Raw genomic sequence first — 27957 nt, 5'->3', positions numbered from 1 at the left:
CCTTTTTTAATTGTCATGAAACCTTGAAGTAACATTATTAGCTTAAGTTATGAAGAAAGTCGGAATCCCCTTTAATTGCACGCCTGGCTGTTTTGTACGTTGGTTGGAAAGTGTGTCGTTGCAAGTTCAAGATCAGCCACTGTCTGTTACGGTTGTGCAAATCAATGCTGACATAAACACTCCCATAGCATTCATTCTTGGGTCTCTCAGAAATAAACTGGTTTTGAAAATTGGACAGCGGGCTACTTTGAGACCACCAGATCAACAGGTTAAAAAGGTTTTACAAAATGGAAATAAGTATGCCAGAAACATACTGCACATCCCCTGCCACGGCTGTGAATTCATAAATTAGAGGCATCGGAATGATGAAAAGGTTGATGACCCTGGCGTATGTAAAGTGTATTACAGAATAGTATACAATAACAATTACCAATTCAATGTTTAATCACAATTCTATAAGTCAATTCTCTAGATTAATGCAAAAATGTAAGTGTGGCATACAGACTGGTGGACGAAAGGACATGAAGAAAACCCATATTTCTCCAGAACCTGACATTATCAAGAACTTATGCTAAGTAGTGTTAATACTGAGTTTTTTCGATAATTGCACAAGTGGTTCTCCAAATGTACGTAAAAGCGACATGCAGATGCACAGACAGACACCCCTGTATATTTTCAGGATCCGATATTGTAAACTTAACCTAGATAATGATAATACCAAGTCTCATGACAATTGGATATGCAGTTCTTAAAAAAAGGGTGACATGTGACATACGAATGACCGCCCCACTATATCCCCCTCGAAGGAGAATTCATCCCAGACAGGAATAACAATTTTGTTTTTCTACTTAAGCCCATTGTATTGCCTTTTTTTCCCTTTGTTTGTTTATGAATTTCTTGAAGTACAAATGTGTCTCGTCTTTGACAACTTTTCCTGTTGTTACTTGGGGAAAGAAAATACTTAGCTATGAAAATAGTTCATGTATTTTTTTTTTAACCTTATGCACAATTTAAATTACCTATTGTAAAATCATGGAAATGAACAATCATTTTTACAAATGTTTTTAGAACCTTACTTTCATTAGAAACCTTGTCTATGTCTCGGTATGTATAACTCCCATTGCTGTCAGCCACCAGACAGTACGGCCATCATACAAGGGGAAGATCGCTTAAGTAAAATTCAGCTCAAACGTGAATTAGATATTTTACCTGGTGTTATTGTTGTTGTTGGTGGTGGTGGTGGTGGTGGTGTTCGTATTGTGGTTTCCGTTGTTATTGATGTTGTTGTTGTTGTTGCTGTTGTTGTTGGTGGTGGTGGTGTTGTGGTTTCATGTGGTGTTGTGGTTTCATGTGGTGTTGTGGTTTCAGGTCCAGTTGTCGTAGTTGTTGAAGGAGTAATGGCAGCACAACAAATTCTTATCTTATAATCATTACACTGATTATTATTTTGCTCTCTATTATAACAAATTAACCCTTTGTCTTTGTCACATGTCACTTTTTGCACAGCAGAACCAGTTGTAGTAGATTGGCACTGAATGTTTTCAATTCCATTAGTACATGTGGAGTTGTTTACTGACTCAAAATCCCCATCATTTACAGAAGTTGGTTTCATCGTGTTCATCCATTCTGACCATCTCCCTGAACATGGAGGCTCTGTAAAGAAAACAAACACATGGATGGGAGTTTTTACTGTACTGTACTAGGTAAACTACAAAGCCCAGTTTTGAAAAACTTAAGAAACAAAATCTAATTTTAAAATTATTATGACCTGTATCTGGAGAACGACCTTTTTTAATTGTCATGAAACCTTGAAGTAACATTATTAGCTTAAGTTATGAAGAAAGTCGGAATCCCCTTTAATTGCACGCCTGGCTGTTTTGTACGTTGGTTGGAAAGTGTGTCGTTGCAAGTTCAAGATCAGCCACTGTCTGTTACGGTTGTGCAAATCAATGCTGACATAAACACTCCCATAGCATTCATTCTTGGGTCTCTCAGAAATAAACTGGTTTTGAAAATTGGACAGCGGGCTACTTTGAGACCACCAGATCAACAGGTTAAAAAGGTTTTACAAAATGGAAATAAGTATGCCAGAAACATACTGCACATCCCCTGCCACGGCTGTGAATTCATAAATTAGAGGCATCGGAATGATGAAAAGGTTGATGACCCTGGCGTATGTAAAGTGTATTACAGAATAGTATACAATAACAATTACCAATTCAATGTTTAATCACAATTCTATAAGTCAATTCTCTAGATTAATGCAAAAATGTAAGTGTGGCATACAGACTGGTGGACGAAAGGACATGAAGAAAACCCATATTTCTCCAGAACCTGACATTATCAAGAACTTATGCTAAGTAGTGTTAATACTGAGCTTTTTGATAATTGCACAAGTGGTTCTCCAAATGTACGTAAAAGTGACATGCAGATGCACAGACAGACACCCCTGTATATTTTCAGGATCCGATATTGTAAACTTAACCTAGATAATGATAATACCAAGTCTCATGACAATTGGATATGCAGTTCTCAAAAAAAGGGTGACATGTGACATACGAATGACCACCCCACTATATCCCCCTCGAAGGAGAATTCATCCCAGACAGGAATAACAATTTTGTTTTCTACTTAAGCCCATTGTATTGCCTTTTTTTCCCTTTGTTTGTTTATGAATTTCTTGAAGTACAAATGTGTCTCGTCTTTGACAACTTTTCCTGTTGTTACTTGGGGAAAGAAAATACTTAGCTATGAAAATAGTTCATGTATTTTTTTTTTAACCTTATGCACAATTTAAATTACCTATTGTAAAATTATGGAAATGAACAATCATTTTTACAAATGTTTTTAGAACCTTACTTTCATTAGAAACCTTGTCTATGTCTCGGTATGTATAACTCCCATTGCTGTCAGCCACCAGACAGTACGGCCATCATACAAGGGGAAGATCGCTTAAGTAAAATTCAGCTGAAACGTGAATTAGATATTTTACCTGGTGTTATTGTTGTTGTTGTTGGTGGTGGTGTTCGTATTGTGGTTTCCGTTGTTATTGATGTTGTTGTTGTTGTCGTTGCTGTTGTTGTTGGTGGTGGTGGTGTTGTGGTTTCATGTGGTGTTGTGGTTTCAGGTCCAGTTGTCGTAGTTGTTGAAGGAGTAATGGCAGCACAACAAATTCTTATCTTATAATCATTACACTGATTATTATTTTGCTCTCTATTATAACAAATTAACCCTTTGTCTTTGTCACATGTCACTTTTTGCACAGCAGAACCAGTTGTAGTAGATTGGCACTGAATGTTTTCAATTCCATTAGTACATGTGGAGTTGTTTACTGACTCAAAATCCCCATCATTTACAGAAGTTGGTTTCATCGTGTTCATCCATTCTGACCATCTCCCTGAACATGGAGGCTCTGTAAAGAAAACAAACACATGGATGGGAGTTTTTACTGTACTGTACTAGGTAAACTACAAAGCCCAGTTTTGAAAAACTTAAGAAACAAAATCTAATTTTAAAATTATTATGAACTGTATCTGGAGAACGACCTTTTTTAATTGTCATGAAACCTTGAAGTAACATTATTAGCTTAAGTTATGAAGAAAGTCGGAATCCCCTTTAATTGCACGCCTGGCTGTTTTGTACGTTGGTTGGAAAGTGTGTCGTTGCAAGTTCAAGATCAGCCACTGTCTGTTACGGTTGTGCAAATCAATGCTGACATAAACACTCCCATAGCATTCATTCTTGGGTCTCTCAGAAATAAACTGGTTTTGAAAATTGGACAGCGGGCTACTTTGAGACCACCAGATCAACAGGTTAAAAAGGTTTTACAAAATGGAAATAAGTATGCCAGAAACATACTGCACATCCCCTGCCACGGCTGTGAATTCATAAATTAGAGGCATCGGAATGATGAAAAGGTTGATGACCCTGGCGTATGTAAAGTGTATTACAGAATAGTATACAATAACAATTACCAATTCAATGTTTAATCACAATTCTATAAGTCAATTCTCTAGATTAATGCAAAAATGTAAGTGTGGCATACAGACTGGTGGACGAAAGGACATGAAGAAAACCCATATTTCTCCAGAACCTGACATTATCAAGAACTTATGCTAAGTAGTGTTAATACTGAGTTTTTTGATAATTGCACAAGTGGTTCTCCAAATGTACGTAAAAGCGACATGCAGATGCACAGACAGACACCCCTGTATATTTTCAGGATCCGATATTGTAAACTTAACCTAGATAATGATAATACCAAGTCTCATGACAATTGGATATGCAGTTCTCAAAAAAAGGGTGACATGTGACATACGAATGACCGCCCCACTATATCCCCCTCGAAGGAGAATTCATCCCAGACAGGAATAACAATTTTGTTTTTCTACTTAAGCCCATTGTATTGCCTTTTTTCCCTTTGTTTGTTTATGAATTTCTTGAAGTACAAATGTGTCTCGTCTTTGACAACTTTCCCTGTTGTTACTTGGGGAAAGAAAATACTTAGCTATGAAAATAGTTCATGTATTTTTTTTTTTAACCTTATGCACAATTTAAATTACCTATTGTAAAATCATGGAAATGAACAATCATTTTTACAAATGTTTTTAGAACCTTACTTTCATTAGAAACCTTGTCTATGTCTCGGTATGTATAACTCCCATTGCTGTCAGCCACCAGACAGTACGGCCATCATACAAGGGGAAGATCGCTTAAGTAAAATTCAGCTGAAACGTGAATTAGATATTTTACCTGGTGTTATTGTTGTTGTTGTTGGTGGTGGTGTTCGTATTGTGGTTTCCGTTGTTATTGATGTTGTTGTTGTTGTCGTTGCTGTTGTTGTTGGTGGTGGTGGTGTTGTGGTTTCATGTGGTGTTGTGGTTTCAGGTCCAGTTGTCGTAGTTGTTGAAGGAGTAATGGCAGCACAACAAATTCTTATCTTATAATCATTACACTGATTATTATTTTGCTCTCTATTATAACAAATTAACCCTTTGTCTTTGTCACATGTCACTTTTTGCACAGCAGAACCAGTTGTAGTAGATTGGCACTGAATGTTTTCAATTCCATTAGTACATGTGGAGTTGTTTACTGACTCAAAATCCCCATCATTTACAGAAGTTGGTTTCATCGTGTTCATCCATTCTGACCATCTCCCTGAACATGGAGGCTCTGTAAAGAAAACAAACACATGGATGGGAGTTTTTACTGTACTGTACTAGGTAAACTACAAAGCCCAGTTTTGAAAAACTTAAGAAACAAAATCTAATTTTAAAATTATTATGAACTGTATCTGGAGAACGACCTTTTTTAATTGTCATGAAACCTTGAAGTAACATTATTAGCTTAAGTTATGAAGAAAGTCGGAATCCCCTTTAATTGCACGCCTGGCTGTTTTGTACGTTGGTTGGAAAGTGTGTCGTTGCAAGTTCAAGATCAGCCACTGTCTGTTACGGTTGTGCAAATCAATGCTGACATGAACACTCCCATAGCATTCATTCTTGGGTCTCTCAGAAATAAACTGGTTTTGAAAATTGGACAGCGGGCTACTTTGAGACCACCAGATCAACAGGTTAAAAAGGTTTTACAAAATGGAAATAAGTATGCCAGAAACATACTGCACATCCCCTGCCACGGCTGTGAATTCATAAATTAGAGGCATCGGAATGATGAAAAGGTTGATGACCCTGGCGTATGTAAAGTGTATTACAGAATAGTATACAATAACAATTACCAATTCAATGTTTAATCACAATTCTATAAGTCAATTCTCTAGATTAATGCAAAAATGTAAGTGTGGCATACAGACTGGTGGACGAAAGGACATGAAGAAAACCCATATTTCTCCAGAACCTGACATTATCAAGAACTTATGCTAAGTAGTGTTAATACTGAGTTTTTTGATAATTGCACAAGTGGTTCTCCAAATGTACGTAAAAGCGACATGCAGATGCACAGACAGACACCCCTGTATATTTTCAGGATCCGATATTGTAAACTTAACCTAGATAATGATAATACCAAGTCTCATGACAATTGGATATGCAGTTCTCAAAAAAAGGGTGACATGTGACATACGAATGACCGCCCCACTATATCCCCCTCGAAGGAGAATTCATCCCAGACAGGAATAACAATTTTGTTTTTCTACTTAAGCCCATTGTATTGCCTTTTTTCCCTTTGTTTGTTTATGAATTTCTTGAAGTACAAATGTGTCTCGTCTTTGACAACTTTCCCTGTTGTTACTTGGGGAAAGAAAATACTTAGCTATGAAAATAGTTCATGTATTTTTTTTTTTAACCTTATGCACAATTTAAATTACCTATTGTAAAATCATGGAAATGAACAATCATTTTTACAAATGTTTTTAGAACCTTACTTTCATTAGAAACCTTGTCTATGTCTCGGTATGTATAACTCCCATTGCTGTCAGCCACCAGACAGTACGGCCATCATACAAGGGGAAGATCGCTTAAGTAAAATTCAGCTGAAACGTGAATTAGATATTTTACCTGGTGTTATTGTTGTTGTTGTTGGTGGTGGTGTTCGTATTGTGGTTTCCGTTGTTATTGATGTTGTTGTTGTTGTCGTTGCTGTTGTTGTTGGTGGTGGTGGTGTTGTGGTTTCATGTGGTGTTGTGGTTTCAGGTCCAGTTGTCGTAGTTGTTGAAGGAGTAATGGCAGCACAACAAATTCTTATCTTATAATCATTACACTGATTATTATTTTGCTCTCTATTATAACAAATTAACCCTTTGTCTTTGTCACATGTCACTTTTTGCACAGCAGAACCAGTTGTAGTAGATTGGCACTGAATGTTTTCAATTCCATTAGTACATGTGGAGTTGTTTACTGACTCAAAATCCCCATCATTTACAGAAGTTGGTTTCATCGTGTTCATCCATTCTGACCATCTCCCTGAACATGGAGGCTCTGTAAAGAAAACAAACACATGGATGGGAGTTTTTACTGTACTGTACTAGGTAAACTACAAAGCCCAGTTTTGAAAAACTTAAGAAACAAAATCTAATTTTAAAATTATTATGAACTGTATCTGGAGAACGACCTTTTTTAATTGTCATGAAACCTTGAAGTAACATTATTAGCTTAAGTTATGAAGAAAGTCGGAATCCCCTTTAATTGCACGCCTGGCTGTTTTGTACGTTGGTTGGAAAGTGTGTCGTTGCAAGTTCAAGATCAGCCACTGTCTGTTACGGTTGTGCAAATCAATGCTGACATGAACACTCCCATAGCATTCATTCTTGGGTCTCTCAGAAATAAACTGGTTTTGAAAATTGGACAGCGGGCTACTTTGAGACCACCAGATCAACAGGTTAAAAAGGTTTTACAAAATGGAAATAAGTATGCCAGAAACATACTGCACATCCCCTGCCACGGCTGTGAATTCATAAATTAGAGGCATCGGAATGATGAAAAGGTTGATGACCCTGGCATATGTAAAGTGTATTACAGAATAGTATACAATAACAATTACCAATTCAATGTTTAATCACAATTCTATAAGTCAATTCTCTAGATTAATGCAAAAATGTAAGTGTGGCATACAGACTGGTGGACGAAAGGACATGAAGAAAACCCATATTTCTCCAGAACCTGACATTATCAAGAACTTATGCTAAGTAGTGTTAATACTGAGTTTTTTGATAATTGCACAAGTGGTTCTCCAAATGTACGTAAAAGCGACATGCAGATGCACAGACAGACACCCCTGTATATTTTCAGGATCCGATATTGTAAACTTAACCTAGATAATGATAATACCAAGTCTCATGACAATTGGATATGCAGTTCTCAAAAAAAGGGTGACATGTGACATACGAATGACCGCCCCACTATATCCCCCTCGAAGGAGAATTCATCCCAGACAGGAATAACAATTTTGTTTTTCTACTTAAGCCCATTGTATTGCCTTTTTTTCCCTTTGTTTGTTTATGAATTTCTTGAAGTACAAATGTGTCTCGTCTTTGACAACTTTTCCTGTTGTTACTTGGGGAAAGAAAATACTTAGCTATGAAAATAGTTCATGTATTTTTTTTTTAACCTTATGCACCATTTAAATTACCTATTGTTAAATCATGGAAATGAACAATCATTTTTACAAATGTTTTTAGAACCTTACTTTCATTAGAAACCTTGTCTATGTCTCGGTATGTATAACTCCCATTGCTGTCAGCCACCAGACAGTACGGCCATCATACAAGGGGAAGATCGCTTAAGTAAAATTCAGCTCAAACGTGAATTAGATATTTTACCTGGTGTTATTGTTGTTGTTGGTGGTGGTGGTGGTGGTGGTGTTCGTATTGTGGTTTCCGTTGTTATTGATGTTGTTGTTGTTGTTGCTGTTGTTGTTGGTGGTGGTGGTGTTGTGGTTTCATGTGGTGTTGTGGTTTCATGTGGTGTTGTGGTTTCAGGTCCAGTTGTCGTAGTTGTTGAAGGAGTAATGGCAGCACAACAAATTCTTATCTTATAATCATTACACTGATTATTATTTTGCTCTCTATTATAACAAATTAACCCTTTGTCTTTGTCACATGTCACTTTTTGCACAGCAGAACCAGTTGTAGTAGATTGGCACTGAATGTTTTCAATTCCATTAGTACATGTGGAGTTGTTTACTGACTCAAAATCCCCATCATTTACAGAAGTTGGTTTCATCGTGTTCATCCATTCTGACCATCTCCCTGAACATGGAGGCTCTGTAAAGAAAACAAACACATGGATGGGAGTTTTTACTGTACTGTACTAGGTAAACTACAAAGCCCAGTTTTGAAAAACTTAAGAAACAAAATCTAATTTTAAAATTATTATGACCTGTATCTGGAGAACGACCTTTTTTAATTGTCATGAAACCTTGAAGTAACATTATTAGCTTAAGTTATGAAGAAAGTCGGAATCCCCTTTAATTGCACGCCTGGCTGTTTTGTACGTTGGTTGGAAAGTGTGTCGTTGCAAGTTCAAGATCAGCCACTGTCTGTTACGGTTGTGCAAATCAATGCTGACATAAACACTCCCATAGCATTCATTCTTGGGTCTCTCAGAAATAAACTGGTTTTGAAAATTGGACAGCGGGCTACTTTGAGACCACCAGATCAACAGGTTAAAAAGGTTTTACAAAATGGAAATAAGTATGCCAGAAACATACTGCACATCCCCTGCCACGGCTGTGAATTCATAAATTAGAGGCATCGGAATGATGAAAAGGTTGATGACCCTGGCGTATGTAAAGTGTATTACAGAATAGTATACAATAACAATTACCAATTCAATGTTTAATCACAATTCTATAAGTCAATTCTCTAGATTAATGCAAAAATGTAAGTGTGGCATACAGACTGGTGGACGAAAGGACATGAAGAAAACCCATATTTCTCCAGAACCTGACATTATCAAGAACTTATGCTAAGTAGTGTTAATACTGAGTTTTTTCGATAATTGCACAAGTGGTTCTCCAAATGTACGTAAAAGCGACATGCAGATGCACAGACAGACACCCCTGTATATTTTCAGGATCCGATATTGTAAACTTAACCTAGATAATGATAATACCAAGTCTCATGACAATTGGATATGCAGTTCTCAAAAAAAGGGTGACATGTGACATACGAATGACCGCCCCACTATATCCCCCTCGAAGGAGAATTCATCCCAGACAGGAATAACAATTTTGTTTTTCTACTTAAGCCCATTGTATTGCCTTTTTTTCCCTTTGTTTGTTTATGAATTTCTTGAAGTACAAATGTGTCTCGTCTTTGACAACTTTTCCTGTTGTTACTTGGGGAAAGAAAATACTTAGCTATGAAAATAGTTCATGTATTTTTTTTTTAACCTTATGCACCATTTAAATTACCTATTGTAAAATCATGGAAATGAACAATCATTTTTACAAATGTTTTTAGAACCTTACTTTCATTAGAAACCTTGTCTATGTCTCGGTATGTATAACTCCCATTGCTGTCAGCCACCAGACAGTACGGCCATCATACAAGGGGAAGATCGCTTAAGTAAAATTCAGCTGAAACGTGAATTAGATATTTTACCTGGTGTTATTGTTGTTGTTGTTGGTGGTGGTGTTCGTATTGTGGTTTCCGTTGTTATTGATGTTGTTGTTGTTGTCGTTGCTGTTGTTGTTGGTGGTGGTGGTGTTGTGGTTTCATGTGGTGTTGTGGTTTCAGGTCCAGTTGTCGTAGTTGTTGAAGGAGTAATGGCAGCACAACAAATTCTTATCTTATAATCATTACACTGATTATTATTTTGCTCTCTATTATAACAAATTAACCCTTTGTCTTTGTCACATGTCACTTTTTGCACAGCAGAACCAGTTGTAGTAGATTGGCACTGAATGTTTTCAATTCCATTAGTACATGTGGAGTTGTTTACTGACTCAAAATCCCCATCATTTACAGAAGTTGGTTTCATCGTGTTCATCCATTCTGACCATCTCCCTGAACATGGAGGCTCTGTAAAGAAAACAAACACATGGATGGGAGTTTTTACTGTACTGTACTAGGTAAACTACAAAGCCCAGTTTTGAAAAACTTAAGAAACAAAATCTAATTTTAAAATTATTATGAACTGTATCTGGAGAACGACCTTTTTTAATTGTCATGAAACCTTGAAGTAACATTATTAGCTTAAGTTATGAAGAAAGTCGGAATCCCCTTTAATTGCACGCCTGGCTGTTTTGTACGTTGGTTGGAAAGTGTGTCGTTGCAAGTTCAAGATCAGCCACTGTCTGTTACGGTTGTGCAAATCAATGCTGACATAAACACTCCCATAGCATTCATTCTTGGGTCTCTCAGAAATAAACTGGTTTTGAAAATTGGACAGCGGGCTACTTTGAGACCACCAGATCAACAGGTTAAAAAGGTTTTACAAAATGGAAATAAGTATGCCAGAAACATACTGCACATCCCCTGCCACGGCTGTGAATTCATAAATTAGAGGCATCGGAATGATGAAAAGGTTGATGACCCTGGCATATGTAAAGTGTATTACAGAATAGTATACAATAACAATTACCAATTCAATGTTTAATCACAATTCTATAAGTCAATTCTCCAGATTAATGCAAAAATGTAAGTGTGGCATACAGACTGGTGGACGAAAGGACATGAAGAAAACCCATATTTCTCCAGAACCTGACATTATCAAGAACTTATGCTAAGTAGTGTTAATACTGAGTTTTTTGATAATTGTACAAGTGATTCTCCAAATGTACGTAAAAGTGACATGCAGATGCACAGACAGACACCCCTGTATATTTTCAGGATCCGATATTGTAAACTTAACCTAGATAATGATAATACCAAGTCTCATGACAATTGGATATGCAGTTCTCAAAAAAAGGGTGACATGTGACATACGAATGACCGCCCCACTATATCCCCCTCGAAGGAGAATTCATCCCAGACAGGAATAACAATTTTGTTTTTCTACTTAAGCCCATTGTATTGCCTTTTTTTCCCTTTGTTTGTTTATGAATTTCTTGAAGTACAAATGTGTCTCGTCTTTGACAACTTTTCCTGTTGTTACTTGGGGAAAGAAAATACTTAGCTATGAAAATAGTTCATGTATTTTTTTTTTAACCTTATGCACAATTTAAATTACCTATTGTAAAATCATGGAAATGAACAATCATTTTTACAAATGTTTTTAGAACCTTACTTTCATTAGAAACCTTGTCTATGTCTCGGTATGTATAACTCCCATTGCTGTCAGCCACCAGACAGTACGGCCATCATACAAGGGGAAGATCGCTTAAGTAAAATTCAGCTGAAACGTGAATTAGATATTTTACCTGGTGTTATTGTTGTTGTTGTTGGTGGTGGTGTTCGTATTGTGGTTTCCGTTGTTATTGATGTTGTTGTTGTTGTCGTTGCTGTTGTTGTTGGTGGTGGTGGTGTTGTGGTTTCATGTGGTGTTGTGGTTTCAGGTCCAGTTGTCGTAGTTGTTGAAGGAGTAATGGCAGCACAACAAATTCTTATCTTATAATCATTACACTGATTATTATTTTGCTCTCTATTATAACAAATTAACCCTTTGTCTTTGTCACATGTCACTTTTTGCACAGCAGAACCAGTTGTAGTAGATTGGCACTGAATGTTTTCAATTCCATTAGTACATGTGGAGTTGTTTACTGACTCAAAATCCCCATCATTTACAGAAGTTGGTTTCATCGTGTTCATCCATTCTGACCATCTCCCTGAACATGGAGGCTCTGTAAAGAAAACAAACACATGGATGGGAGTTTTTACTGTACTGTACTAGGTAAACTACAAAGCCCAGTTTTGAAAAACTTAAGAAACAAAATCTAATTTTAAAATTATTATGAACTGTATCTGGAGAACGACCTTTTTTAATTGTCATGAAACCTTGAAGTAACATTATTAGCTTAAGTTATGAAGAAAGTCGGAATCCCCTTTAATTGCACGCCTGGCTGTTTTGTACGTTGGTTGGAAAGTGTGTCGTTGCAAGTTCAAGATCAGCCACTGTCTGTTACGGTTGTGCAAATCAATGCTGACATGAACACTCCCATAGCATTCATTCTTGGGTCTCTCAGAAATAAACTGGTTTTGAAAATTGGACAGCGGGCTACTTTGAGACCACCAGATCAACAGGTTAAAAAGGTTTTACAAAATGGAAATAAGTATGCCAGAAACATACTGCACATCCCCTGCCACGGCTGTGAATTCATAAATTAGAGGCATCGGAATGATGAAAAGGTTGATGACCCTGGCGTATGTAAAGTGTATTACAGAATAGTATACAATAACAATTACCAATTCAATGTTTAATCACAATTCTATAAGTCAATTCTCTAGATTAATGCAAAAATGTAAGTGTGGCATACAGACTGGTGGACGAAAGGACATGAAGAAAACCCATATTTCTCCAGAACCTGACATTATCAAGAACTTATGCTAAGTAGTGTTAATACTGAGTTTTTTGATAATTGCACAAGTGGTTCTCCAAATGTACGTAAAAGCGACATGCAGATGCACAGACAGACACCCCTGTATATTTTCAGGATCCGATATTGTAAACTTAACCTAGATAATGATAATACCAAGTCTCATGACAATTGGATATGCAGTTCTCAAAAAAAGGGTGACATGTGACATACGAATGACCGCCCCACTATATCCCCCTCGAAGGAGAATTCATCCCAGACAGGAATAACAATTTTGTTTTTCTACTTAAGCCCATTGTATTGCCTTTTTTCCCTTTGTTTGTTTATGAATTTCTTGAAGTACAAATGTGTCTCGTCTTTGACAACTTTCCCTGTTGTTACTTGGGGAAAGAAAATACTTAGCTATGAAAATAGTTCATGTATTTTTTTTTTTAACCTTATGCACAATTTAAATTACCTATTGTAAAATCATGGAAATGAACAATCATTTTTACAAATGTTTTTAGAACCTTACTTTCATTAGAAACCTTGTCTATGTCTCGGTATGTATAACTCCCATTGCTGTCAGCCACCAGACAGTACGGCCATCATACAAGGGGAAGATCGCTTAAGTAAAATTCAGCTGAAACGTGAATTAGATATTTTACCTGGTGTTATTGTTGTTGTTGTTGGTGGTGGTGTTCGTATTGTGGTTTCCGTTGTTATTGATGTTGTTGTTGTTGTCGTTGCTGTTGTTGTTGGTGGTGGTGGTGTTGTGGTTTCATGTGGTGTTGTGGTTTCAGGTCCAGTTGTCGTAGTTGTTGAAGGAGTAATGGCAGCACAACAAATTCTTATCTTATAATCATTACACTGATTATTATTTTGCTCTCTATTATAACAAATTAACCCTTTGTCTTTGTCACATGTCACTTTTTGCACAGCAGAACCAGTTGTAGTAGATTGGCACTGAATGTTTTCAATTCCATTAGTACATGTGGAGTTGTTTACTGACTCAAAATCCCCATCATTTACAGAAGTTGGTTTCATCGTGTTCATCCATTCTGACCATCTCCCTGAACATGGAGGCTCTGTAAAGAAAACAAACACATGGATGGGAGTTTTTACTGTACTGTACTAGGTAAACTACAAAGCCCAGTTTTGAAAAACTTAAGAAACAAAATCTAATTTTAAAATTATTATGAACTGTATCTGGAGAACGACCTTTTTTAATTGTCATGAAACCTTGAAGTAACATTATTAGCTTAAGTTATGAAGAAAGTCGGAATCCCCTTTAATTGCACGCCTGGCTGTTTTGTACGTTGGTTGGAAAGTGTGTCGTTGCAAGTTCAAGATCAGCCACTGTCTGTTACGGTTGTGCAAATCAATGCTGACATGAACACTCCCATAGCATTCATTCTTGGGTCTCTCAGAAATAAACTGGTTTTGAAAATTGGACAGCGGGCTACTTTGAGACCACCAGATCAACAGGTTAAAAAGGTTTTACAAAATGGAAATAAGTATGCCAGAAACATACTGCACATCCCCTGCCACGGCTGTGAATTCATAAATTAGAGGCATCGGAATGATGAAAAGGTTGATGACCCTGGCATATGTAAAGTGTATTACAGAATAGTATACAATAACAATTACCAATTCAATGTTTAATCACAATTCTATAAGTCAATTCTCTAGATTAATGCAAAAATGTAAGTGTGGCATACAGACTGGTGGAAGAAAGGACATGAAGAAAACCCATATTTCTCCAGAACCTGACATTATCAAGAACTTATGCTAAGTAGTGTTAATACTGAGTTTTTTGATAATTGCACAAGTGGTTCTCCAAATGTACGTAAAAGCGACATGCAGATGCACAGACAGACACCCCTGTATATTTTCAGGATCCGATATTGTAAACTTAACCTAGATAATGATAATACCAAGTCTCATGACAATTGGATATGCAGTTCTCAAAAAAAGGGTGACATGTGACATACGAATGACCGCCCCACTATATCCCCCTCGAAGGAGAATTCATCCCAGACAGGAATAACAATTTTGTTTTTCTACTTAAGCCCATTGTATTGCCTTTTTTTCCCTTTGTTTGTTTATGAATTTCTTGAAGTACAAATGTGTCTCGTCTTTGACAACTTTTCCTGTTGTTACTTGGGGAAAGAAAATACTTAGCTATGAAAATAGTTCATGTATTTTTTTTTTAACCTTATGCACCATTTAAATTACCTATTGTTAAATCATGGAAATGAACAATCATTTTTACAAATGTTTTTAGAACCTTACTTTCATTAGAAACCTTGTCTATGTCTCGGTATGTATAACTCCCATTGCTGTCAGCCACCAGACAGTACGGCCATCATACAAGGGGAAGATCGCTTAAGTAAAATTCAGCTCAAACGTGAATTAGATATTTTACCTGGTGTTATTGTTGTTGTTGGTGGTGGTGGTGGTGGTGGTGTTCGTATTGTGGTTTCCGTTGTTATTGATGTTGTTGTTGTTGTTGCTGTTGTTGTTGGTGGTGGTGGTGTTGTGGTTTCATGTGGTGTTGTGGTTTCATGTGGTGTTGTGGTTTCAGGTCCAGTTGTCGTAGTTGTTGAAGGAGTAATGGCAGCACAACAAATTCTTATCTTATAATCATTACACTGATTATTATTTTGCTCTCTATTATAACAAATTAACCCTTTGTCTTTGTCACATGTCACTTTTTGCACAGCAGAACCAGTTGTAGTAGATTGGCACTGAATGTTTTCAATTCCATTAGTACATGTGGAGTTGTTTACTGACTCAAAATCCCCATCATTTACAGAAGTTGGTTTCATCGTGTTCATCCATTCTGACCATCTCCCTGAACATGGAGGCTCTGTAAAGAAAACAAACACATGGATGGGAGTTTTTACTGTACTGTACTAGGTAAACTACAAAGCCCAGTTTTGAAAAACTTAAGAAACAAAATCTAATTTTAAAATTATTATGACCTGTATCTGGAGAACGACCTTTTTTAATTGTCATGAAACCTTGAAGTAACATTATTAGCTTAAGTTATGAAGAAAGTCGGAATCCCCTTTAATTGCACGCCTGGCTGTTTTGTACGTTGGTTGGAAAGTGTGTCGTTGCAAGTTCAAGATCAGCCACTGTCTGTTACGGTTGTGCAAATCAATGCTGACATAAACACTCCCATAGCATTCATTCTTGGGTCTCTCAGAAATAAACTGGTTTTGAAAATTGGACAGCGGGCTACTTTGAGACCACCAGATCAACAGGTTAAAAAGGTTTTACAAAATGGAAATAAGTATGCCAGAAACATACTGCACATCCCCTGCCACGGCTGTGAATTCATAAATTAGAGGCATCGGAATGATGAAAAGGTTGATGACCCTGGCGTATGTAAAGTGTATTACAGAATAGTATACAATAACAATTACCAATTCAATGTTTAATCACAATTCTATAAGTCAATTCTCTAGATTAATGCAAAAATGTAAGTGTGGCATACAGACTGGTGGACGAAAGGACATGAAGAAAACCCATATTTCTCCAGAACCTGACATTATCAAGAACTTATGCTAAGTAGTGTTAATACTGAGTTTTTTGATAATTGCACAAGTGGTTCTCCAAATGTACGTAAAAGCGACATGCAGATGCACAGACAGACACCCCTGTATATTTTCAGGATCCGATATTGTAAACTTAACCTAGATAATGATAATACCAAGTCTCATGACAATTGGATATGCAGTTCTCAAAAAAAGGGTGACATGTGACATACGAATGACCGCCCCACTATATCCCCCTCGAAGGAGAATTCATCCCAGACAGGAATAACAATTTTGTTTTTCTACTTAAGCCCATTGTATTGCCTTTTTTTCCCTTTGTTTGTTTATGAATTTCTTGAAGTACAAATGTGTCTCGTCTTTGACAACTTTTCCTGTTGTTACTTGGGGAAAGAAAATACTTAGCTATGAAAATAGTTCATGTATTTTTTTTTTAACCTTATGCACCATTTAAATTACCTATTGTTAAATCATGGAAATGAACAATCATTTTTACAAATGTTTTTAGAACCTTACTTTCATTAGAAACCTTGTCTATGTCTCGGTATGTATAACTCCCATTGCTGTCAGCCACCAGACAGTACGGCCATCATACAAGGGGAAGATCGCTTAAGTAAAATTCAGCTCAAACGTGAATTAGATATTTTACCTGGTGTTATTGTTGTTGTTGGTGGTGGTGGTGGTGGTGGTGTTCGTATTGTGGTTTCCGTTGTTATTGATGTTGTTGTTGTTGTTGCTGTTGTTGTTGGTGGTGGTGGTGTTGTGGTTTCATGTGGTGTTGTGGTTTCATGTGGTGTTGTGGTTTCAGGTCCAGTTGTCGTAGTTGTTGAAGGAGTAATGGCAGCACAACAAATTCTTATCTTATAATCATTACACTGATTATTATTTTGCTCTCTATTATAACAAATTAACCCTTTGTCTTTGTCACATGTCACTTTTTGCACAGCAGAACCAGTTGTAGTAGATTGGCACTGAATGTTTTCAATTCCATTAGTACATGTGGAGTTGTTTACTGACTCAAAATCCCCATCATTTACAGAAGTTGGTTTCATCGTGTTCATCCATTCTGACCATCTCCCTGAACATGGAGGCTCTGTAAAGAAAACAAACACATGGATGGGAGTTTTTACTGTACTGTACTAGGTAAACTACAAAGCCCAGTTTTGAAAAACTTAAGAAACAAAATCTAATTTTAAAATTATTATGACCTGTATCTGGAGAACGACCTTTTTTAATTGTCATGAAACCTTGAAGTAACATTGTTAGCTTAAGTTATGAAGAAAGTCGGAATCCCCTTTAATTGCACGCCTGGCTGTTTTGTACGTTGGTTGGAAAGTGTGTCGTTGCAAGTTCAAGATCAGCCACTGTCTGTTACGGTTGTGCAAATCAATGCTGACATAAACACTCCCATAGCATTCATTCTTGGGTCTCTCAGAAATAAACTGGTTTTGAAAATTGGACAGCGGGCTACTTTGAGACCACCAGATCAACAGGTTAAAAAGGTTTTACAAAATGGAAATAAGTATGCCAGAAACATACTGCACATCCCCTGCCACGGCTGTGAATTCATAAATTAGAGGCATCGGAATGATGAAAAGGTTGATGACCCTGGCGTATGTAAAGTGTATTACAGAATAGTATACAATAACAATTACCAATTCAATGTTTAATCACAATTCTATAAGTCAATTCTCTAGATTAATGCAAAAATGTAAGTGTGGCATACAGACTGGTGGACGAAAGGACATGAAGAAAACCCATATTTCTCCAGAACCTGACATTATCAAGAACTTATGCTAAGTAGTGTTAATACTGAGTTTTTTGATAATTGCACAAGTGGTTCTCCAAATGTACGTAAAAGCGACATGCAGATGCACAGACAGACACCCCTGTATATTTTCAGGATCCGATATTGTAAACTTAACCTAGATAATGATAATACCAAGTCTCATGACAATTGGATATGCAGTTCTCAAAAAAAGGGTGACATGTGACATACGAATGACCGCCCCACTATATCCCCCTCGAAGGAGAATTCATCCCAGACAGGAATAACAATTTTGTTTTTCTACTTAAGCCCATTGTATTGCCTTTTTTTCCCTTTGTTTGTTTATGAATTTCTTGAAGTACAAATGTGTCTCGTCTTTGACAACTTTTCCTGTTGTTACTTGGGGAAAGAAAATACTTAGCTATGAAAATAGTTCATGTATTTTTTTTTTAACCTTATGCACCATTTAAATTACCTATTGTTAAATCATGGAAATGAACAATCATTTTTACAAATGTTTTTAGAACCTTACTTTCATTAGAAACCTTGTCTATGTCTCGGTATGTATAACTCCCATTGCTGTCAGCCACCAGACAGTACGGCCATCATACAAGGGGAAGATCGCTTAAGTAAAATTCAGCTCAAACGTGAATTAGATATTTTACCTGGTGTTATTGTTGTTGTTGGTGGTGGTGGTGGTGGTGGTGTTCGTATTGTGGTTTCCGTTGTTATTGATGTTGTTGTTGTTGTTGCTGTTGTTGTTGGTGGTGGTGGTGTTGTGGTTTCATGTGGTGTTGTGGTTTCATGTGGTGTTGTGGTTTCAGGTCCAGTTGTCGTAGTTGTTGAAGGAGTAATGGCAGCACAACAAATTCTTATCTTATAATCATTACACTGATTATTATTTTGCTCTCTATTATAACAAATTAACCCTTTGTCTTTGTCACATGTCACTTTTTGCACAGCAGAACCAGTTGTAGTAGATTGGCACTGAATGTTTTCAATTCCATTAGTACATGTGGAGTTGTTTACTGACTCAAAATCCCCATCATTTACAGAAGTTGGTTTCATCGTGTTCATCCATTCTGACCATCTCCCTGAACATGGAGGCTCTGTAAAGAAAACAAACACATGGATGGGAGTTTTTACTGTACTGTACTAGGTAAACTACAAAGCCCAGTTTTGAAAAACTTAAGAAACAAAATCTAATTTTAAAATTATTATGAACTGTATCTGGAGAACGACCTTTTTTAATTGTCATGAAACCTTGAAGTAACATTATTAGCTTAAGTTATGAAGAAAGTCGGAATCCCCTTTAATTGCACGCCTGGCTGTTTTGTACGTTGGTTGGAAAGTGTGTCGTTGCAAGTTCAAGATCAGCCACTGTCTGTTACGGTTGTGCAAATCAATGCTGACATAAACACTCCCATAGCATTCATTCTTGGGTCTCTCAGAAATAAACTGGTTTTGAAAATTGGACAGCGGGCTACTTTGAGACCACCAGATCAACAGGTTAAAAAGGTTTTACAAAATGGAAATAAGTATGCCAGAAACATACTGCACATCCCCTGCCACGGCTGTGAATTCATAAATTAGAGGCATCGGAATGATGAAAAGGTTGATGACCCTGGCATATGTAAAGTGTATTACAGAATAGTATACAATAACAATTACCAATTCAATGTTTAATCACAATTCTATAAGTCAATTCTCCAGATTAATGCAAAAATGTAAGTGTGGCATACAGACTGGTGGACGAAAGGACATGAAGAAAACCCATATTTCTCCAGAACCTGACATTATCAAGAACTTATGCTAAGTAGTGTTAATACTGAGTTTTTTGATAATTGTACAAGTGATTCTCCAAATGTACGTAAAAGTGACATGCAGATGCACAGACAGACACCCCTGTATATTTTCAGGATCCGATATTGTAAACTTAACCTAGATAATGATAATACCAAGTCTCATGACAATTGGATATGCAGTTCTCAAAAAAAGGGTGACATGTGACATACGAATGACCGCCCCACTATATCCCCCTCGAAGGAGAATTCATCCCAGACAGGAATAACAATTTTGTTTTTCTACTTAAGCCCATTGTATTGCCTTTTTTTCCCTTTGTTTGTTTATGAATTTCTTGAAGTACAAATGTGTCTCGTCTTTGACAACTTTTCCTGTTGTTACTTGGGGAAAGAAAATACTTAGCTATGAAAATAGTTCATGTATTTTTTTTTTAACCTTATGCACAATTTAAATTACCTATTGTAAAATCATGGAAATGAACAATCATTTTTACAAATGTTTTTAGAACCTTACTTTCATTAGAAACCTTGTCTATGTCTCGGTATGTATAACTCCCATTGCTGTCAGCCACCAGACAGTACGGCCATCATACAAGGGGAAGATCGCTTAAGTAAAATTCAGCTGAAACGTGAATTAGATATTTTACCTGGTGTTATTGTTGTTGTTGTTGGTGGTGGTGTTCGTATTGTGGTTTCCGTTGTTATTGATGTTGTTGTTGTTGTCGTTGCTGTTGTTGTTGGTGGTGGTGGTGTTGTGGTTTCAGGTCCAGTTGTCGTAGTTGTTGAAGGAGTAATGGCAGCACAACAAATTCTTATCTTATAATCATTACACTGATTATTATTTTGCTCTCTATTATAACAAATTAACCCTTTGTCTTTGTCACATGTCACTTTTTGCACAGCAGAACCAGTTGTAGTAGATTGGCACTGAATGTTTTCAATTCCATTAGTACATGTGGAGTTGTTTACTGACTCAAAATCCCCATCATTTACAGAAGTTGGTTTCATCGTGTTCATCCATTCTGACCATCTCCCTGAACATGGAGGCTCTGTAAAGAAAACAAACACATGGATGGGAGTTTTTACTGTACTGTACTAGGTAAACTACAAAGCCCAGTTTTGAAAAACTTAAGAAACAAAATCTAATTTTAAAATTATTATGAACTGTATCTGGAGAACGACCTTTTTTAATTGTCATGAAACCTTGAAGTAACATTATTAGCTTAAGTTATGAAGAAAGTCGGAATCCCCTTTAATTGCACGCCTGGCTGTTTTGTACGTTGGTTGGAAAGTGTGTCGTTGCAAGTTCAAGATCAGCCACTGTCTGTTACGGTTGTGCAAATCAATGCTGACATAAACACTCCCATAGCATTCATTCTTGGGTCTCTCAGAAATAAACTGGTTTTGAAAATTGGACAGCGGGCTACTTTGAGACCACCAGATCAACAGGTTAAAAAGGTTTTACAAAATGGAAATAAGTATGCCAGAAACATACTGCACATCCCCTGCCACGGCTGTGAATTCATAAATTAGAGGCATCGGAATGATGAAAAGGTTGATGACCCTGGCGTATGTAAAGTGTATTACAGAATAGTATACAATAACAATTACCAATTCAATGTTTAATCACAATTCTATAAGTCAATTCTCTAGATTAATGCAAAAATGTAAGTGTGGCATACAGACTGGTGGACGAAAGGACATGAAGAAAACCCATATTTCCCCAGAACCTGACATTATCAAGAACTTATGCTAAGTAGTGTTAATACTGAGTTTTTTGATAATTGCACAAGTGGTTCTCCAAATGTACGTAAAAGTGACATGCAGATGCACAGACAGACACCCCTGTATATTTTCAGGATCCGATATTGTAAACTTAACCTAGATAATGATAATACCAAGTCTCATGACAATTGGATATGCAGTTCTCAAAAAAAGGGTGACATGTGACATACGAATGACCACCCCACTATATCCCCCTCGAAGGAGAATTCATCCCAGACAGGAATAACAATTTTGTTTTTCTACTTAAGCCCATTGTATTGCCTTTTTTTTCCTTTGTTTATGAATTTCTTGAAGTACAAATGTGTCTCGTCTTTGACAACTTTTACTGTTGTTACTGGGGGAAAGAAAATACTTAGCTATGAAAATAGTTCATGTATTTTCTTTTTAAACCTTATGCACAATTTAAATTACCTATTGTAAAATCATGGAAATGAACAATCATTTTTACAAATGTTTTTAGAACCTTACTTTCATTAGAAACCTTGTCTATGTCTCGGTATGTATAACTCCCATTGCTGTCAGCCACCAGACAGTACGGCCATCATACAAGGGGAAGATCGCTTAAGTAAAATTCAGCTGAAACGTGAATTAGATATTTTACCTGGTGTTATTGTTGTTGTTGTTGTTGGTGGTGGTGTTCGTATTGTGGTTTCCGTTGTTATTGATGTTGTTGTTGTTGTTGTTGCTGTTGTTGTTGGTGGTGGTGGTGTTGTGGTTTCAGGTCCAGTTGTCGTAGTTGTTGAAGGAGTAATGGCAGCACAACAAATTCTTATCTTATAATCATTACACTGATTATTATTTTGCTCTCTATTATAACAAATTAACCCTTTGTCTTTGTCACATGTCACTTTTTGCACAGCAGAACCAGTTGTAGTAGATTGGCACTGAATGTTTTCAATTCCATTAGTACATGTGGAGTTGTTTACTGACTCAAAATCCCCATCATTTACAGAAGTTGGTTTCATCGTGTTCATCCATTCTGACCATCTCCCTGAACATGGAGGCTCTGTAAAGAAAACAAACACATGGATGGGAGTTTTTACTGTACTGTACTAGGTAAACTACAAAGCCCAGTTTTGAAAAACTTAAGAAACAAAATCTAATTTTAAAATTATTATGAACTGTATCTGGAGAACGACCTTTTTTAATTGTCATGAAACCTTGAAGTAACATTATTAGCTTAAGTTATGAAGAAAGTCGGAATCCCCTTTAATTGCACGCCTGGCTGTTTTGTACGTTGGTTGGAAAGTGTGTCGTTGCAAGTTCAAGATCAGCCACTGTCTGTTACGGTTGTGCAAATCAATGCTGACATAAACACTCCCATAGCATTCATTCTTGGGTCTCTCAGAAATATACTGGTTTTGAAAATTGGACAGCGGGCTACTTTGAGACCACCAGATCAACAGGTTAAAAAGGTTTTACAAAATGGAAATAAGTATGCCAGAAACATACTGCACATCCCCTGCCACGGCTGTGAATTCATAAATTAGAGGCATCGGAATGATGAAAAGGTTGATGACCCTGGCATATGTAAAGTGCATTACAGAATAGTATACAATAACAATTACCAATTCAATGGTTAATCACAATTCTATAAATCAATTCTCCAGATTAATACAAAAATGTAAGTGTGGCATACAGACTGGTGGACGAATGGACATAAAGACAACCCCATATTTCTCCAGAACCTGATATTATCAATAACTTATGCTAAATATTGTTAATACTGAGTTTTTTGATAATTATACAGGCGGTTCTCCAAATGTACGTAAAAGCGACATGCAGATGAACAGACAGACACCCCTGTATATTTGCAGGATTCAATATCCTAAACTTAACATCGATAATGATAATACCAAGCTTCATGACAACTGGATAAGCAGTTCTCTAAAAAAAAAAGGTGATGTGTGACATATGTACATACGTACAACCGCTCCACTATATCCCCTTTGAAGGAGATTGCATCCCAGACGGCAATAACAATTACATTTTTCTGCTTAATCCCACTGTATTTCATTTTTTCCCCCCTTTTTTTTTGTTTCTGAATTTCATAAACTCCAAATGTGTCTCATCTTTGATAACTTTTCCTGTTGTTACTAGGGACAAAAACAAATGCATTTAGCTATAAAAATTGTCAATGTGTTTTTTTATTTTTAAATACCTATTATAAAATCATGGAAATAAATACTCATTTTTGCAGATATTTTTAGAACTTGACTTTCGTTAGTTAGTTAGTTTAGTTAGTAGGGCCATCATACAAGGGAAAGAGTGCTTAAGAGCAATTTCCATTCAACTCTACAATTCCAAGTACCTGTTGTTGTTGCTTGCACTTGTGGTGATGTTACTGTTGAAAATAGAAAGGGATTCATTATTTAAATTATTTTGAAAGAAACATCAACATGTTATAAAATATAAGCTTCAAATTTAAAAGCAAACAATAAAATGTTATAGATTGATGTCATATTTTAACAGGGCTCGATTAAGGCTTGTTCATTTGCCCAGGACAGACATGTTGATGGTGTAACGTCAGAAAATGCATCCCTTTGAAAAATGCATTCCTTGGTCATATGCACATGTGCAATAGCTCTGTCGGTCATATGGGCTTGTGCAATACCTGTTTCAATAATCCCCGCTTCACTCTTTTGTCCTGCTTACTTATTTTTTGCAACCCAGCCTCTGTCAAATAATTTAGACTAGTGAGATTCAGTTCAAATAGTTTTATTGCCACAAATAATTTTACAGGATTTTTCTTTTTTTAATTTCCCAAATAATTGTACTGGGTTTATATTCTGCCTTCCTGCTGTGTTAAGAAAGCCCATTTTCAACGGATAAAATGAAATAATTCTTCCCCAAATAAAACGATCAATTATATAAAAAAAGATTTTCACAGGGCTCCAGTTATTCTGTTTAAAATGGCTTATTGAGCAAAAAAAAAAAAAAACTCCTCGCTGGTTCTCGTTGGTCGCTGCATGGTAAGATTGACAGAGGAACCAACCAACGGTCAACACGATCCCAATTGGGTTGTATATACACATTAAATATTCCAAAAAGTCTTTTCTATTTTCTTGATTGCTCCAATTTTTTTTTTTTTCGATCGAGCATTTTTTTCTTTTTCTGTAAATAAACTGTTAAATCACATTTGTTGACTGCCTTTTGATCTCAAGTTAGTTTATGTATTTTATGCTGTAGTCGTGCCGCTGCTTAACTTACTGTTAGCAGAGCTCCATCATGGAAAGCACATTACAAATGTATTAATAGTTCTATGAAAATATTATCTTGTCCGTAACACGTTTCCCGCTTTAAATATGTGAAATATCTGTCTTGCTAATATCCATTGTTCCTACTGCCTTTCCACTGACAACATGCTTCACGGAAAACACCATAAATTCTTCTGGGAACGTTTAATGTTCCTTATTTAAGATACATTCATATTTATATATGCATATGTTATTTTTACATGTTAGTGTCAGTATATGAAATATGTCTACATAACTTTAAAGTTATTTTTAATATAACGTTGGTATTAAGTCATGTATTTGAAAACTGACTCTTTTTTTTTACTATTTAAGTCAAATATTTGAATATTAATTTTTAAAAAAAATAATATTTAAAAAAAGATTTGTTTTTGTTTCTGAAAAATAACTAATGGCATTTCGATCCTTTACTCTGCATTGAATTCCCAACTAACCCCACCCCCCTTTAAAATTTAGAAATCACGCAGTATATGGGGGTATCACTAAATCCCTCTTTTTTCCTGTTTATGTGTCCAAATGTGTCACACCATTGATATATTTGTCTGGTGTGCCTGAGAAAAAAAACAAAACATACTTTGTTATAAAAAATAGTTTATGTATTTGTATTCAAATATTGTGCACAGGGTTAATTACCTATTGTAAATTCATAGAATAAATAATGTTTGCAAAAGCTAACATTGTCTGTAATTTATAACACTTATTTTATTCTCCTCACAAAAAAAAATACAGACAAGCTCCAAGTTTACTCTCCTCAAAATATGCCACAAAAATGTTAAACAGTTTTTTTTGTTTAATTCTTTGTGAAGCAGACATGTATGAAAACATATATACATTACCTATAGTGGATGTAGATCCTGTTACAGAAATTAAAAAAAGATAAAACAATTGATTAAGGCAGGCATTCATGCACACATTTTTGTTGCTTAAACAAGATGTAGCAAAAGTATAATTATTTTTACAAATGTTTCTTTTTAAATTGCACTGTATTGGGATTGATTAAATATTTTTATTGTAATAGTTACCTATCATAGTTACAACAGTTGGCCTTGCAGTTGTTCCTGTACAAAGGAAGAACATTGTATTAATAAATGTGACAAAGAAGAAAATAAACAACAGGTCAGTGAAATTCATACATATTTTGCTCAAGACAACTAAAAAGAAGTGGTTTGCGCTGCTGGTAATACCAATAATGAATCACATCAGCACAACACCACAAGATTTATTGATAAAAGTTATTATAAAAATCATTTTTAATTGAATCTAGGTTGTATCATAAAGGTCTGAAAAACTGCTACTTTGTAGCCATCTGATGATGCCTTAATAAACAACTTGAAACAATACCCTGAAATGTTGAAGACTTGCTAGAAAATACGACTTAGAAACAATAATTACTTAGCGTTCTTTTTCTTTAAGTGTATGCTATGGTCTTAAATGATCAATAGCGCTAGCAGTGTTGAAATCAACCAATCACATATTAGAATCAGATTACTGTGCTCAAGGGGTCCCCAAGTTGCTCAACTGGTAAATCTATGGCTGTGATGTCCATGCAAAGTCGCAAAGGGGATTTCAGAGAGAGGTTCCATTGGCTGTAGCGCTCCTACAGGTTAGAGGCAAAACTCTCAGGGAGTTTGCCCTCATTGCGCTACAGTGGACCCTACTGGCCAGGCGCCTGGTAAACGCAAACGGACACCTGCAGGGCTGACAGTAGCTCACTGACATCCTCTCTCAAGTTCCTGAGTGTAAAGAGCAAACAGGCTTGGTCGTGGGATCGGAGGATGCCCACTGAATTTTCAGTTCTCCTGAGTTGTGTGGGGAATGGCTGTGATGAGGGAGTGTAAATTACTAAGATCTTGTGAAAAGAACATTTGACTACATCAGATTCAGTAGCAGGAATGCCATTGGTTAACTTTTGGTTGAATTTTCAGTATAATTAAATAAAGGGTTTCATTTTATTTTTGCCTTTTGCTTCTGCTGGTTGAGGCATGATGTCTGTAAGATTTCTTTACCCATTAAAATGAGTTACAGTGATTCATATTATTAAGGGGGGGGGGGGGGGGGGGTTTATAAGGTTGTTAGAGCCATTAATAAAATCAGCATAGCTGAAACACCATTAAAGTGTTGTGTGGCATTGTAGACCTGGACAATCTACCCCCCAATAATATACTTAAATGCTACAGAATTCTGGATGTTGGTTGCTTGCTCTCTATGGTAAAATTAATGTCCATTGAAGTACATTGGGCGATCAATACTAACTCCGGCCAATAGGTGGTGTCGAGTGTTCAAGCAGCAGAGTAATAAAAGGTGAAGCTGCAATGCACACGCAGTGCCTCGTTGTTTATGCTGTAAACAACGCCAATGGTTCATGTATGATCGGCCAGTGTAAAAAAAGATATTTTTTGGTTTTTCAGGTAAGATCTGTAAATATTGTTACACAAGAAGTAATATGTTTACAATATCTTAAGTAAGATATATATTTAGTATTATTTGCCGTGTTCAAAATTATATGCAAAGTTATTTGTGATGTTTATGTTCACAACGTGGTCTGCTCGGTGATACTATAGTTGTCTTATGATTTAATTGTGTAGCTTACTAATATGGAGTATTGACGATCGAATAACGGCAGGGACACTGTAAGAGTAACGTGTTCTATGTAATGTTGTTTTAAATGAAACTGTTTATAATATTGTAACGGGCACGGCTGGACTGACTCGCCGTTGCCACCTGTCGGCGAATAAGGCGCTGTGCCCGGAGCCAGTCCCCTACATTTGGTTAATGTGCAGCAGAGGATGCTGGGAGTACGAACTATGGTAGGGGAGAAACTGAATTATTGTTGTTGTGTTTAATTGTTGTCCCTGTAAAAGTTCCAGTATTATTTC

At 36.3% G+C, this 27957-nt stretch overlaps 1 protein-coding gene and 1 long non-coding RNA gene across 2 annotated transcripts in view; both read right to left on the bottom strand.

Annotated features, from left to right (window-relative positions):
* Window positions 1-22447, bottom strand: part of LOC117416193 (mucin-2) — a 37053-nt gene extending 14606 nt beyond the window's left edge. The window contains exons 1-13 of the mRNA XM_059027196.1: window positions 22429-22447; window positions 20690-21091; window positions 18906-19349; window positions 17122-17565; window positions 15338-15781; window positions 13578-13997; window positions 11818-12237; window positions 10058-10477; window positions 8273-8716; window positions 6513-6932; window positions 4753-5172; window positions 2993-3412; window positions 1210-1653 (exon numbers count right to left, since the gene is read on the bottom strand). Of these exons, the coding sequence (XP_058883179.1) occupies window positions 1210-1653; window positions 2993-3412; window positions 4753-5172; window positions 6513-6932; window positions 8273-8716; window positions 10058-10477; window positions 11818-12237; window positions 13578-13997; window positions 15338-15781; window positions 17122-17565; window positions 18906-19349; window positions 20690-21059 (5110 nt within the window). The 5' untranslated portion in view covers window positions 21060-21091; window positions 22429-22447. The remainder of the gene's footprint in view (window positions 1-1209; window positions 1654-2992; window positions 3413-4752; window positions 5173-6512; window positions 6933-8272; window positions 8717-10057; window positions 10478-11817; window positions 12238-13577; window positions 13998-15337; window positions 15782-17121; window positions 17566-18905; window positions 19350-20689; window positions 21092-22428) is intronic.
* A 1704-nt stretch (window positions 22448-24151) lies between these two features.
* LOC131737529 (uncharacterized) lies at window positions 24152-26143 on the bottom strand. The gene is made up of 3 exons (XR_009329176.1): window positions 26104-26143; window positions 25918-25935; window positions 24152-24171 (listed from the first exon to the last, which is right to left on the bottom strand). It is a non-coding gene; the product is annotated as an uncharacterized LOC131737529 (long non-coding RNA).
* Window positions 26144-27957: the final 1814 nt, after the last annotated feature.

The sequence above is a fragment of the Acipenser ruthenus genome, chromosome 7 (assembly GCF_902713425.1).
Source record: "Acipenser ruthenus chromosome 7, fAciRut3.2 maternal haplotype, whole genome shotgun sequence".
NCBI lineage: Eukaryota > Metazoa > Chordata > Actinopteri > Acipenseriformes > Acipenseridae > Acipenser > Acipenser ruthenus.
Note: the sequence above shows the minus strand (reverse complement) of the source record. Positions and strands in the feature narration are given on the sequence as shown.